Source organism: Oncorhynchus nerka, linkage group LG17 (genome assembly GCF_034236695.1).
Source record: "Oncorhynchus nerka isolate Pitt River linkage group LG17, Oner_Uvic_2.0, whole genome shotgun sequence".
In the NCBI taxonomy this organism is placed as follows: domain Eukaryota; kingdom Metazoa; phylum Chordata; class Actinopteri; order Salmoniformes; family Salmonidae; genus Oncorhynchus; species Oncorhynchus nerka.
This window is the reverse complement of record NC_088412.1, coordinates 28,652,982-28,668,763: the sequence shown is the minus strand read 5'-3', so window position 1 is coordinate 28,668,763 and position 15,782 is coordinate 28,652,982. Positions and strand designations below refer to the sequence as shown.

The 15,782-nt window shown below is 43.8% G+C and overlaps 1 protein-coding gene across 1 annotated transcript in view; it reads left to right on the top strand.

The window, feature by feature from the left end:
• LOC115145023 (acyl-CoA-binding domain-containing protein 6) overlaps positions 1-15,782 on the top strand; it is a 40,676-nt gene that overhangs the window by 11,795 nt on the left and 13,099 nt on the right. Inside the window, exon 6 of the mRNA XM_029686231.2 lies at positions 668-757. Coding sequence (XP_029542091.1) covers positions 668-757 — 90 coding nt within the window. The remainder of the gene's footprint in view (positions 1-667; positions 758-15,782) is intronic.

Sequence of the window (15,782 nt, the reverse complement as noted above, 5' to 3'; positions counted from 1 at the left end):
GAGCTCCTGGATGAGCCCTGACCCAACCCTTTACACACATACACACCCCTCCTGTTGGCAAGGAGACGGGGCAGAGCTCATCCTGTCACCACCTCGTCACCACCTGAAGGCTCTTGAGTTCTAAATTGTACTGCATAATTAATTGTTTCTGAAGGGGAGAAGTCTATTGGGAAGTTAACTTTGTGGAGCCGGTGTATAACAGAAGAGAATAGATGGTTCTATTAGAGGTGAAGAGGGGTTGGGGCCTCCATCCATGTTACTGAACGCTCCAGCAGGTCCCCTCACTGCATCTGCATATGTGTGTGGTCAGCCGCACACACACTGTCACTATCCATAACAGCTGTAGTCCACTCACTAGACTAGGCAACCTTACTAAGTACCTACCGGTAGCGCCAGATTTTTGTTTCCCTCGTGAGAAAAAGTATTGTTGATCAAGAGATCTGATTTACATAGATAGTGTTTCGGTGTGTAAACAAATACTGACAATTACTTTGAGCGTTTTACCTAAAAAAAAAAAGATTCACATATTTGATTCAGTATCTTGACTCCAACTCATTAGCTGCTACTGCAGTGATGGGGAACAATACCTGTTGTACCTGATCATGTGTGGTAGATGGTAGAATCTGTTTATGCAGGAGTAATGAGGCACACCTTTTATGTGTTTCAGGGCAGGAATTTGCTGCACTGGGCCTGTGACAGAGGACACAAATACCTGGTGTCTGTGTTACTGCAGAACAGCGCTGATATCAACAGCCAGGTGAGTCTCTCTCTCATACACACACACACACACACACACACACACACACACACACCAGGGCTTGACATTCACTTCATTACATGATGCAAGGAACCACTTTACAAAATAAAATGCATTACCATCTTCTTTACCATAGAGAATCAGACAAAAATGTAGGCAACATTCTGCCTATTGGCTTCTTTGCATATTCAAGCGTGTCCTGGAGGATGGTTGGCCACCCTTGGTAGCCTATAAAATATTGCAACATTACAATTACAACCAAATAATTGCATGTGTGTTTTATATGACAGATTAAAATATCTGTTAGAAATGTAGAAAGAGGGGAGATCTAAAGATGCATCAACCGGCATGAGTTAATCATGACTAGGATTGTGCCTTTGGCTGTTGGACAATTTAAAGTAAAGTTGATTTGAAAAAATGCTAGTTTCAATGGCATTAGGTGTTTTTATAAAATAATTCCCTCAATATTTCTGAAGTCGGATTTTGGCGAGGCTACTTTGAAGCAAGCTAAGACATAAAACGTCCAGGTTTTAAACAATTAGGTTTGTGGTTAAGTAGTTTCAAAATGCTGACCGCCTCCACTCAGATTCAAGGTGGGTGATATGCAAGGCACTGTACTTCACTGTCCGATGTTGTGACCATTTGTTCTGAACGTGCCTCGAGTATGTTGACAGAATCAAGCCTTTAGACGTTAAGGATCCTTCATTATATTTGTCAAACATGACTTTTAGCCTATATTTATGTAACTAATTAAAAGTCTCCAAGTTTGGCTACTTTTTTGGCACCTCCCTCATGTCAGCGTCAGTTTGGACATGAGGCTGTAGCCAATATGCATATCACCTACACTTTGACATGTAGGCTTTTTTATTGGTTTAAACAAAAAATAGATTTGAATATTATTCCAATGTTGACCTCTGATCAAATTCTGATCAGAGTATTTGTATGATATTGTGAATTATTATTTTTTTATTTTATCTTGTCCGTTCAGACAACTTAAATCTATATTCTTCTTGTCCTACTATTTTTTGAATAATTGTCCCGGAGAAGAGGACACGCGTTAATGTTGAGCCCTGCACACACACCAAAAAACTGGGGTTAGGGGTCAAGTGGCAATGGATGCAGATGTCACAGGGACAGATATTTTAGGCGATTTAAAGATTTCTGTGAGATTCACAATTGTGTTAAAAGGCGCATGACACAGAATTCTCTGTCACTCACTAGCCTTCAACAGCCAAGCACACATCCTAAACACACCTACAGTCTACATCACTAACACACCACATAGCCAATCCTCTGTATCCGTGGAGGCTCAGTACCTGTGGCTGATGAGAGTAGGCTATAGGCCCAGTGACACACTTCCTATCCCTCGATCCCTCTGAGCAGGTCTACTTTAATTCGTTTTGTGATATCGACAAATCCCATTGGGTTTATCCGACGCAGTAAGCAGGTATACTTTGCTTAGTGACCTGGCTGTGGAGAAAAACCCTGAACACCATTCCGGTTTAGAGGCAGGCAGGGAGCTTTGGCTTTGTCTTAAGCTGGCTGAGTGATGCATCGGGAAATGAATGCTGTTGTGCATACAGTTGTGGAGCCAGGGGCTTTACCACCCCACAGTAAAACAAATCAATTGGGAGTAATCAGGTCAATTGTTTGCATTATACAACCCATATAATCAGAACACTTGCAAATGACTTTCTTTTTGTGGCCCTGAACCTTTTTGGTGTGGATGAAAACCAGAGCGCTGGCTTATAATCATCATCTTGGTCTGCCTAGCGGTTACTATGGTCATGGTTTAACAAGAAACAATGACTACTTATTTGGAGGCATGTTAAATTCTGCGTTGTAATCACAGAGAAGTGAAGCCTCTCTCTAAAGCCCCCATGTACTGTATTCGGCCTACATTTATCAACCGTAGCAGTAGTTACAGTAACAGCAAAAAATACAGTTGTAATACGTGGTTGAAGGTGGTCAAATCTAATCCCTGTACATCTCTGGCATCTCAGATTCATTTCCGATACTTGCTCCAGGAGAGTGTGTACAATATAGCTATACACATGCATGTGCTATTTCTGCGTGTAGGTACCAGTAACTGCGGTTGAATGGCAGACCGTTGTCGTTAAGGCCTAGTGTGAGAGGTCACTCGGCAGTCCCTCGGGTCGTTGGAAACCCCCTACGGCCCATCTCCTTCTCTGCCTGTGTTTTGCGGTACCCAGTCAGCTGCCTGAGGGAGGGCCTGGGTGTCCGGAAGGAAATCCAGCTAGCTAAATCATGCAACGGTCTCTGCGTAGTTATTATACAATGTAAACCCCACAGAACTGGGAATTGATAGAGATATGAAGCCTGCTACTTCTCATTAGATTCTATTAGTTTGCTGTTTTCAGTCACTTTCTGGCCATGCTGAACTAGAGTAAATGCCTTAGATGCTATGCTTTTAAACCTTTTAGACTCAGGGGAATTGGCCTACTGTACAAGGATAGAGTTAAATTGAAATGTTTTTTTCCCCCAGATAAAATAGGAAAAGCATATGCATAACAATGGTAACAATTGAAAGGGAACGGTTTTAACAGTATTGGAAAATGGGCAGCCAGGTAGCCTAGCGGTTAGAGCATTGGGCCAGTAACTGAAATATGCCCATGAACAAGCTTAACCCTAATTGCTCCTGTGAAGCCTTGTTCACACTGCAGGTTTTAATGCTCAAATCAGTTTTGTTTTCTAATACTGACTGTCCAAAACAGCAAGTTACAAGTGACCAAATTGGATTGGTGTGTTCAGACAGCAGTCATTTGCTGACATGGCTACGCTAGTTGTCATAGTAAGGATGGGTGTTTGCACAGTGGTGGTGGTGCTCGTGCTTCCTATCACTCAGAAGTTATGTAGCATGCTGAGGTGACAACAACACCTGCCATGGATATTTCCCAGTTGCCTTGAATGTTCAAAATCATAGTGTAAGAACACTTTTAACACCTCAAGGATAAGATGACGCAACTTTCAAAATAAGTTATTTTTTGGGCTAGCCACAGCAGTTAACTACCTAGCTAGCTTGGTAGCTATTTGGCTTTCTAGCACATTCGCTAATTTGTTTGTAAACTATTAACAAGATAGTTAGCTACCACATGTTATTGTCAAACTGTCAACGGAGTATCTATCAAATCAAAGTTTATTTGTCACGTGCGCCGAATACAAGCAGGTGTAGACCTTAGAGTGAAAATCTTACTTACAGGCTCTAACCAATAGTGCAAAAAAGGTGTTAGGTGAACAATGGGTAAGTAAAGAAATAAAACAACAGTGAAGAATAACAGTTACGAGACTACGTACAGACACCGGTTAGTCAGGCTGATTGAGGTAGTATGTGCATGTTGATATGGTTAAAGTGACTAAGCAACAAGATATGCCCAATTAATAGTCCAAAAACCACTTGAGGGCAAATCAATCAGATTTGACTGTTAAGACACAAGTCGCATGGCCAGGAATTAGATTTGTATCTGATTTCAAACCACCTACGAAGGTGGCATGGAATGTGGCTTGAAATATCCGATTCCGTGTGACGGAATTTGGCTGTTCATACTACAGGAAAAAGAACAGATTCAAATCGGATTTGCCAAAAATTGGATTTGAGTCATTTCAAACTGCCAATGTGAACATGGCTTAAGTCGCTCTGATGAAGACTGTTGGCAGAATGACTAAAATGTCTATGCAAAATGATTAGACCAAAGGTGAGGACACAACAGTTCACCTGACACAAGACTGGATACAACATCTGAAAATACTCTGGGTACATTCAGTAACATGATAAGAATATTCCTGGATAATGTATTGTAGGTGCAACATAAAACCCCCCCAAAAAGTACTAAGGTTTGATTGAGAGGTCTAACTGTTCTCTCCAAGTGGCCACACACCACTCCAAAGTGTGCACAAATTTCAAACCACTTTTATGACTCAATGAAGTATTCAACTATAAGGTGCTTTTTTTTTTAGCTATCCTAGATGTGTCGTTGAGGAACTAGAGCAAGGACACTTCTAATTGTTTTGTTTGGAACACAACCCTGTATCCCCGCCTTCACACAATTACTGTTGTTCATTACGCAATCGAAAAACAGTCCATTATAAATCACATTCGGGGTCAGGTGGGAATCATTTGGAAGCTTGTTCTATTGCCAACATGACTTGCTAGGTTATAAAATACGATATTACAGTGTTAAGCTTTCAAAATGCAATTTAGGTAAACCGGATCAGGGGTTGTAACCAAAATAATTTCCCAATCGTTTAGTTTTTTTTTGTTTCGTTCCACTGTTCTGACCAGCAAAATACATTTCTGAACCAGTTCCAACCCCCAAAAATTACCGGTTGATATTTTTCCTTCTTTTTTTTAACCTGTAAAATCAACAGTTTTTTTAAAAACCTTTAGCTCATTTGAATGACTTTACCAGTCAGTGTGGCTAGGGAAGGCAAGCTAGTTGTTTACATGCATGATGGCAGATAAGTGTAGCCCATGGTGCAAGATGCGACTGCAATTGTGTCAGTGGGGAGAGAGACTTGAAGCATGGGCATCTTGTTATGACATGCATGATTCTATGGAGGAACTTTGAATGTCCTTTGAGCTAGCTAGCTAACACGTTTGAGCTAGCTAACAAGCTTGTGTGTGCACAGAGGCACCACAATTAAAAACACGTCTTTGTACTTAATAAATCCAACATGAAACGTGATAACTAGGCCTATAGTATCCTTAACTAGCATTGAAAAAAGTTAATCGAAAATATCTCTCCCAATCAAGTATCCTAGGGAGGGGGACAGGTAGCCTGCACAGGCAAAGATTTTCAGCTTGCAGGCAGACACTGGGAAAAGCTGCTGAGTGACAGAGGGTTCGGTATAGGTGCTATGTTGTGTTTTGTTGTTGGACTAGAAATAAATGTCTGTAATGTAAAATATCTATAACCATGCTTTTAAAACAATGGTTATGTTCTGGAACAGTATAGATCACTTTTGGTTCTGTTCCCTGAACCGATTCCAACCCCTGAAATAGATTGTTGGTTTTTGGTGCACATTGAAAGGAGTCATGGGTGCATTCAGGTGTTCTGCTGCACTGCACTTTCTCTACAGTAGACAAACAAGCTCATTCTGTTCAGAATAACCCAGGTTATGATGCCATGTCATCTTGTAACTGTACATCAAACATAGTGATCATAAACGCTGACACTGTATATGACATGAGTTTTATCATATGGAAATGTAAAGTGCACATTTGGACTTTTGTGTTTGGCTTGATTGTATGACATCAACAAGGTTTTTTATTATAATCCTCAACGTCTCATCCTTCAAAATACATAAAGTCCTCTTAATTTACAGCATTTCCCTCACTTACTTAGACAACAAAAAACGGATTGTCACTCAGGCAACTTCCTGTCGCGTGCGGTGCTCAAGTTCAGAACGGCTGGTAGTCAAAACCAATGCAGCACTGTGAAGCTCAGAGCCTGAGGCCTAACGTCATATATAGCATGTTACTGTACAGCCACTGCATTCCAATTAAGGGGTTTATCAGTGCCCAAATCTGCCATTTTCATACAGTTTACGAGATGACGGGCTGTGAGTGGAAAGAGCTACAGAATGGAAATTGTAAATGGTCACATGAATGTGAAAACTCTCCATTTTACCTCCTCACAGTTCTTTTGTCTGTGTTGAGGAGGGGTTTTGGGTTTGTTGTGTATTTGATGTCCCGGTAATCTGCCGTGACCTCTGCCAACTGCCGTTAAATAAAGATAAAAATGATTTATATTTAATTTGTTGATGAAAAAAATAGATATATTATTTGCTCAGTGAAAATTGTTGGAAATTAATCAACTGATTGTTTCAGTGGATGTCCGAACCTGGTAACCTGCATTATGGGCTGTTTGATTCTAATCCAGGATCAGAATGGACTACAATAGGTAGCTCTGGCCATGAATACCCAGATCAACGATATGCCACCTGTCATCTGCAGAATGGCATGCCAGACACTGGCCCATAACCACCATTTCACTGCTTCTCTACTGCTCTTTATCAAATTAACCCCAGAAACTGGGTCGGATGGCAAAACTGGAGCTTTGTGTGAAGTAGGTCCATGTTTGTAGTCAGAAGCTTCACTCAGTTATTTCATGTGAGCTGACAGTGTACAGCATTGTAATAAAGGAACATATCCTCAAAATTGCATTTATGTGAGGAGAGATAAACATGATGATTATTATTCAGATATTATATGGGGCACAGCTTAATCCATTTACAAAGGAATTTTTATTTCAATTACATTCACACTGTGTGTGTGTGTGTGTGTGTGTTATTGAGTCAGTGTTTCCTCCATAAGACTGTGACCAAGGCCTTTGTCCAGACAAGAGCACCAGTTTCACCTGCAGCCCCCCCCTGGCTGTGACCTATGCAACCCCTACCACCCTGAGGTCATGACCCTGCCTCGGGCTCCTCACACTTCCCTGTCCCTGCCTCCCTCTGTCTCCTCTCCCTCCCCATGGACACTGTGTGAGTCCAGACCCAATAATCCACAATTACACCCACTGCTAAGTGCACAGTAAATAAGACCCTGAGAGGACTTTTCATTGGTGAAAGCTCAGACATCCTGGCCTCCTTGTTGGGAATTTGTGTCAAGCAAACAAGCAGCAATCTGGCTGAGGGCTGGCCAGCTGGGGAATGGGCTGTGATGGGATTTGCAGGTAGCAACAAAAACACAATTTAAGACTTAGGTTTGGCTGATTGCAGAGCGGAAACATGTAAACAATGTGGGAGGTTCGGAATTGGGCAGATGTAATCTCAGAGAAAGGGTGCGAAGGTGCAGGTGAAGCAAAAGACAATCACAGAAAGAAAGAGTTTGAAGAGAAAGAGCCAAAAAGGTAGAGGGAGGTGGAGAAGAGGCAGGAGGAAGAGCACAGTGCGATGAAGTGGACGAAGCTGCAGTTGTTTTTGGCAGGGAGTAAATTCAGTTTGTGTTTGTTAAAAAATCTCCAGACAGAATCTCCTCCTGTCCTCTCCTGTCCTGTCCTGTCCTCGGCATGTGCTTTGTGACAGTGGCTGTCCCTGTCACTATATGCCTGTGTGTGTGGCTCTTTACTTTTTATTAAAACAACATGATCCATGAGGCGCAGAGGGTGACTCCCAGCACCGCTGATTCTAATTAATCCACTCCCGGCCTCGGCCACGCCGGGCTAAAACGCTTGCAGTCTATCAGATTGAAATTCATAACTTAATTGAGGTCAAAGCCTCGAGCCGAGAGAACAGAAGTCTCTGGCTGGGACCAGGTAGATCAATAGTAATAAATATCTGGCTGGGCTACAACTAGTTCATGGCCACGCATTATGTGGGACAGACAGACAGGCATCACAGGGCAGAGGGGACCGAGGAACGGCGGGGCAACTCAATGTTGGTGTCATGTCTCTTAGAGGGGGGGGTTTCTCCACTGTTGACTGCAACTGCCTGGGAGAGACTATGGAACTAGTTTAGGTAGTTGTTACTGTGAAATATAGACATTCACATTAGACTACTCTACTACAACTCTCTTTTTGATTTTGTATTGACTGCTGAGTGGCAGGTTAGCGTGAACGTCGACAACAAGGGCCGTGTGTGTGTTTGATTTGTGATACCACAAGTATATATATTTTTTATGAACGACCTCTTAGAAAATAAGCACATTGATTTGATATTGATGTGAGGAGAAATTACATCTTTGCTAAGTGCTTAAGTGTCCCCATGGCCTGGGTGTTCCGTGTCTATGTGGGTGATTGTTTAAATGGGGACCATGGCAGTTTGTTGAGTTGTGTGAAGACAAGAAAAACCTTCTCAGACCATAACACAGACATGTTATAGCTGTTGTGTGTATTTACACTCCTTGATTTATTCCATATGAAATATAAAAATATATCAACTTCCGGCGCCGACAGAGATGGCCGACTCGCTTCGCGTTCCTAGGAAACTATGCAGTTTTGTTTTTTTTACGTGTTATTTCTTACATTAGTACCCCAGGTCATCTTAGGTTTCATTACATACAGTCGAGAAGAACTACTGAATATAAGATCAGCGTCAACTCACCATCAGTACGACCAAGAATATGATTTTCGCGACGCGGATCCTGTGTTCTGCCTTTCAACCAGGACAACGGAATGGATCCCATGCGGCGACCCAAAAAACGACTCCGTAAAAGAGGGAAACGAGGCGGTCTTCTGGTCAGACTCCGGAGACGGGCACATCGTGCACCACTCCCTAGCATTCTTCTCGCCAATGTCCAGTCTCTTGACAACAAGGTTGATGAAATCCGAGCAAGGGTAGCATTCCAGAGGGACATCAGAGACTGTAATGTTCTTTGCTTCACGGAAACATGGCTCAGTGGAGAGACGCTATCGGAGGCGGTGCAGCCAGCGGGTTTCTCCACGCATCGCGCCGACAGAAACAAACATCTTTCTGGTAAGAATAGGGGCGGGGGCGTATGCCTTATGGCTAACGAGACATGGTGTGATCAAAGAAACATACAGGAACTCATCCTTCTGTTCACCTGATTTAGAATTCCTCACAATCAAATGCCGACCGCATTATCTACCAAGAGAATTCTCTTCGATTATAATCACAGCCGTATATATTCCCCCCCCAAGCAGACACATCGATGGCTCTGAACAAACTTTATTTGACTCTTTGCAAACTGGAATCCATTTATCCGGAGGCTGCATTCATTGTAGCTGGGGATTTTAACAAGGCTAATCTGAAAACAAGACTCCCTAAATGTTATCAGCATATCGATTGCGCAACCAGGGGTGGAAAAACCTTGGATCATTGTTACTCTAACTTCCGCGACGCATATAAGGCCCTGCCCCGCCCTCCTTTCGGAAAAGCTGACCACGACTCCATTTTGTTGATCCCTGCCTACAGACAGAAACTAAAACAAGAAGCTCCCACGCTGAGGTCTGTCCAACGCTGGTCCGACCAAGCTGATTCCACACTCCAAGACTGCTTCCATCACGTGGACTGGAATATGTTTCGTATTGCGTCAGATAACAACATTGACGATACGCTGATTCGGTGTGCGAGTTCATTAGAACGTGCGTTGAAGATGTCTTCCCATAGCAACGATTAAAACATTCCCTAACCAGAAACCGTGGATTGATGGCAGCATTCGCGTGAAACTGAAAGCGCGAACCACTGCTTTTAATCAGGGCAAGGTGACTGGTAACATGACCGAATACAAACAGTGCAGCTATTCCCTCCGCAAGGCTATCAAACAAGCTAAGCATCAGCATAGAGACAAAGTAGAATCTCAATTCAATGGCTCAGACACAAGAGGTATGTGGCAGGGTCTACAGTCAATCACAGACTACAAGAAGAAAACCAGCCCAGTCACGGACCAGGATGTCTTGCTCCCAGGCAGACTAAATAACTTTTTTGCCCGCTTTGAGGACAATACAGTGCCACTGACACGGCCTGCAACGAAAACATGCAGACTCTCCTTCACTGCAGCCGAGGTGAGTAAGACATTTAAACGTGTTAACCCTCGCAAGGCTGCAGGCCCAGACTGCATCCCCAGCCGCGCCCTCAGAGCATGCGCAGATCAGCTGGCCGGTGTGTTTACGGACATATTCAATCAATCCCTATACCAGTCTGCTGTTCCCACATGCTTCAAGAGGGCCACCATTGTTCCTGTTCCCAAGAAAGCTAAGGTAACTGAGCTAAACGACTACCGCCCCGTAGCACTCACTTCCGTCATCATGAAGTGCTTTGAGAGACTAGTCAAGGACCATATCACCTCCACCCTACCTGACACCCTAGACCCACTCCAATTTGCTTACCGCCCAAATAGGTCCACAGACGATGCAATCTCAACCACACTGCACACTGCCCTAACTGCCCCATCTGGACAAGAGGAATACCTATGTGAGAATGCTGTTCATCGACTACAGCTCGGTATTCAACACCATAGTACCCTCCAAGCTCGTCATCAAGCTCGAGACCCTGGGTCTCGACCCCGCCCTGTGCAACTGGGTACTGGACTTCCTGACGGGCCGCCCCCAGGTGGTGAGGGTAGGCAACAACATCTCCACCCCTCTGATCCTCAACACTGGGGCCCCACAAGGGTGTGTTCTGAGCCCTCTCCTGTACTCCCTGTTCACCCACAACTGCGTGGCCACGCACGCCTCCAACTCAATCATCAAGTTTGCGGACGACACAACAGTGGTAGGCTTGATTACCAACAACGACGAGACGGCCTACAGGGAGGAGGTGAAGGCCCTCGGAGTGTGGTGTCAGGAAAATAACCTCACACTCAACGTCAACAAAACTAAGGAGATGATTGTGGACTTCAGGAAACAGCAGAGGGAACACCCCCCTATCCACATCGATGGAACAGTAGTGGAGAGGGTAGTAAGTTTTAAGTTCCTCGGCATACACATCACAGACAAACTGAATTGGTCCACTCACACAGACCGCATCGTGAAGAAGGCGCAGCAGCGCCTCTTCAACCTCAGGAGGCTGAAGAAATTCGGCTTGTCACCAAAAGCACCCACAAACTTCTACAAATGCACAATCGAGAGCATCCTGGCGGGCTGTATCACCGCCTGGTACGGCAACTGCTCCGCCCACAACCGTAAGGCTCTCCAGAGGGTAGTGGGGTCTGCACAACGCATCACCGGGGGCAAACTACCTGCCCTCCAGGACACCTACACCACCCGATGTTACAGGAAGGCCATAAAGATCATCAAGGACAACAACCACCCGAGCCACTGCCTGTTCACCCCGCTAGCATCCAGAAGGCGAGGTCCGTACAGGTGCATCAAAGCTGGGACCGAGAGACTGAAAAACAGCTTCTATCTCAAGGCCATCAGACTGTTAAACAGCCACCACTAACATTGAGTGGCTGCTGCCAACACACTGACACTGACTCAACTCCAGCCACTTTAATGATGGGAAATGATTACATTTACATTTACATTTAAGTCATTTAGCAGACGCTCTTATCCAGAGCGACTTACAAATTGGTGCGTTCACCTTAAGACATCCAGTGGAACAGCCACTTTACAATAGTGCATCTAAATCTTTTAAGGGGGGGGGTGAGAAGGATTACTTTATCCTATCCTAGGTATTCCTGAAAGAGGTGGGGTTTCAGGTGTCTCCGGAAGGTGGTGATTGACTCCGCTGTCCTGGCGTCGTGAGGGAGTTTGTTCCACCATTGGGGGGCCAGAGCAGCGAACAGTTTTGACTGGGCTGCGCGGGAACTGTACTTCCTCAGTGGTAGGAGGCGAGCAGGCCAGAGGTGGATGAACGCAGTGCCCTTGTATGGGTGTAGGGCCTGATCAGAGCCTGGAGGTACTGAGGTGCCGTTCCCCTCACAGCTCCGTAGGCAAGCACCATGGTCTTGTAGCGGATGCGAGCTTCAACTGGAAGCCAGTGGAGAGAGCGGAGGAGCGGGGTGACGTGAGAGAACTTGGGAAGGTTGAACACCAGACGGGCTGCGGCGTTCTGGATGAGTTGTAGGGGTTTAATGGCACAGGCAGGGAGCCCAGCCAACAGCGAGTTGCAGTAATCCAGACGGGAGATGACAAGTGCCTGGATTAGGACCTGCGCTGCTTCCTGTGTGAGGCAGGGTCGTACTCTGCGGATGTTATAGAGCATGAACCTACAAGAACGGGCCACCGCCTTGATGTTAGTTGAGAACGACAGGGTGTTGTCCAGGATCACGCCAAGGTTCTTAGCGCTCTGGGAGGAGGACACAATGGAGTTGTCAACCGTGATGGCGAGATCATGGAATGGGCAGTCCTTCCCCGGGAGGAAGAGCAGCTCCGTCTTGCCGAGGTTCAGCTTGAGGTGGTGATCCGTCATCCACACTGATATGTCTGCCAGACATGCAGAGATGCGATTCGCCACCTGGTCATCAGAAGGGGGAAAGGAGAAGATTAATTGTGTGTCGTCTGCATAGCAATGATAGGAGAGACCATGTGAGGTTATGACAGAGCCAAGTGACTTGGTGTATAGCGAGAATAGGAGAGGGCCTAGAACAGAGCCCTGGGGGACGCCAGTGGTGAGAGCGCGTCAAATGATGTAAAATATATCACTAGCCACTTTAAACAATGCTACCTAATATAATGTTACATACCCTACATTATTCATCTCATATGCATACGTATATACTGTACTCTATATCATCTACTGCATCCTTATGTAATACATGTATCACTAGCCACTTTAACTATGCATATACTGTACTCGATACCATCTACTGTATCTTGCCTATGCTGTTCTGTACCATCACTCATTCATATATCTTTATGTACATATTCTTTATCCCCTTACACTGTGTATAAGACAGTAGTTTTGGAATTGTTAGTTAGATTACTCGTTGGTTATTACTGCATTGTCGGAACTAGAAGCACAAGCATTTCCCTACACTCGCATTAACATCTGCTAACCATGTGTATGTGACAAATAAAATTTGATTTGATTTGAAATATTTTTTTAGCACCAATTTACACACACTACCCCATAATGATAGTGAAAACATATTTTTATAAATATTAGCAAATTTATTGTAAATGAAATGCATATCTCATTCACACCCCTGACCTAATACATGTTAGAATAATCTTTGGCAGCGATTTGGAGCTGTGAGTCTCTCTGGGTAAGTCTCTAATAGCTTTGCACATCTGGATTGTACAATATTTGCACATTATTATTTTTAATAATCTTCAAGCTCTGTCAAGTTGGTTGTTGATCTTTGCTAGACAGCCATTTTCAAGTCTCGCCATAGATTTTCAAGACAATTTAAGGCAAAACTGTGAATAGGCCACGAAGGAACATTTAATGATGTTTTGGTAAGCAGGTGTACGAAACATTAGACACCTATTCTTCCCATAACATAGACTGACCAGGAAAGCTATGATCCCTAAATTGATGTCACTTGTTAAATCCACTTCAATCAGTGTAGCTGAAGGGGAGGAGTCGTGTTAAAGGCAATTGAGATATGAGTTGTGTATATGTGCCATTCAGAGGGTGAATGGGCAAGACGAACGATTTAAGTGCCTTTGATCAGCGTATGATAGTAGGCTCCAGGCGCACCGGTTTGCCTGTGTCAAGAACTGCAACACTGTTGGGTTTTTCACGCTCAACCGTTTCCCATGTGTATCAAGACATCCAGCCAACCTGACACAACTATGGGAAGCATTGGAGTCAACATGGGACAGCATCCCTGTAGAATTCTTTTGACACCTTGTAGAGTCCATGCCCTGACAAATTGGGGCTCTTCTGAGAGCAAAAGGGGGAGCAACTCAATATTAGGAAGGTGTTTCGAATGTTTTGTACACTCAGTGTATATTTGGCCTTGTGTTTTAAGTTATTGTCCTGCTGGCAGGTGAATTTGCCTCCCTTGTCTGTTGGAAAGCAGACTGAACCAGGTTTTCCTCTGGAATTTTGTCTGTGCTTAGCTCTATTCCTTTTCCTTTTTATCCTAAAAAAACTCCCCAGTCCTTGCCGATGACAAGCATACCCATAACATGATGCAGCCACCACCATGCTTAAAAATATGGAGAGTGGTATCAGTAATGTGTTGTATTGGATTTGCCCCAATCATAACGCTTTGTATTCAGGACATAAAGTTAATTTCTTTGCCACATTTTATGCAGTCTTACTTTAGTGCCTTGTTGCAAACAGGATGTATGTTTAGAAATATTTATTTTCTGTACAGGCTTCCTTCTTTTACTCTGTCAATTAGGTTAGTACTGTGGAGTAACTTCAATGTTGTTGATCCATCCTCAGTTGTCTCCTATCACAGCCATTAAACTCTGTAACTATTTTAAAGTCACCGTTGGCTTCATGGTGAAATGCCTGAGTGGTTTCCTTCCTCTCTGGCAACTGAGTTATATTTAGTGGCTAGGTTTATTGATACACCATCCAAAGTCTAATTCATTAATAACCGCCATGCTTAAAGGGATATTCAGTGTCTTTTTATTTTTGCGAGGTGTTGGAAAACCTCCCTGATCTTTGTGGTTGAATCTGTGTTTGAAATTCACTGCTCAACTGAGGGACCTCACAGATAATTGTATGTCTGGGGTACAGAGATGAGGTAGTCATTAAAAAATGCTAAACGCTATTATTGCACACAGAGCGAGTCTATGCAACTTATTATGTGACTTTGTTAAGCACATTTTTACTCCTGAAATTATTTAGGCTTTTTATAACAAAGGAGTTGACTCAAGACATTTCAACTTTTTTTAAATTATTTTTAAATTGAATTCTACATGTAGGCCAGTGACACAAAGTCTGAGTTGAATCCATTTTAAATTCTAACTGTAACATAACGACAATGTGAAATGCAGTGAAAACATTCTGAAGGCACTGTGTATAGCTATCCTTCGTAGGTTCCTGATGTCAGGGGTCTCTTTACAGTACAGACTCAATCCAGTTTAATTCAAGGCTCTAAAACAAGGGATTATGTCTTGCACAGAAGCCTCAGGCAGTAGCTTTAAGTACTGTATACTGGCAATATTGACATTCTTCTAGTGTCTTATTGTGAACAACTCTTCTCTCCCAGTAAGTCAACTGTGTTTTACTATTTGGCTTATTAAATGTTTGCTGCATGGTCCTAGTTAGTGGCAATGCCATTCTGTGTGGATTTGATATGTGTTGTGATTAGAAATGTCACAGCTTTGTACCCTTACCCGTGTTAGGCTGAACTGTAGAGTATCGACGTGAGATCGGAGCTATGTTCCTGGTCTGTCCAAAGCCAGGGTCTGTTTTATCAGAGCAATACAGGCCAGTGTGTACTGCACATTCTCATCTCTGTCCTCCACCTCAGTGTCACGCCTTGGTTATTAAACTAGTAACACACACACACACACACACACACACAGGAACAACAGCAGCTGATTGAAATTCTACGGCAGGAGCATTATTACAGGTTTGTATCCCTCCCCCTTCCCAGCACGGCCTCCCATAACAAATGGCTCAGTCATCGGAGTCATAACAAATATCTAACGGAATTCGTCATAAGTTTAACGGTGTGTGTGTGTGGGGGGAG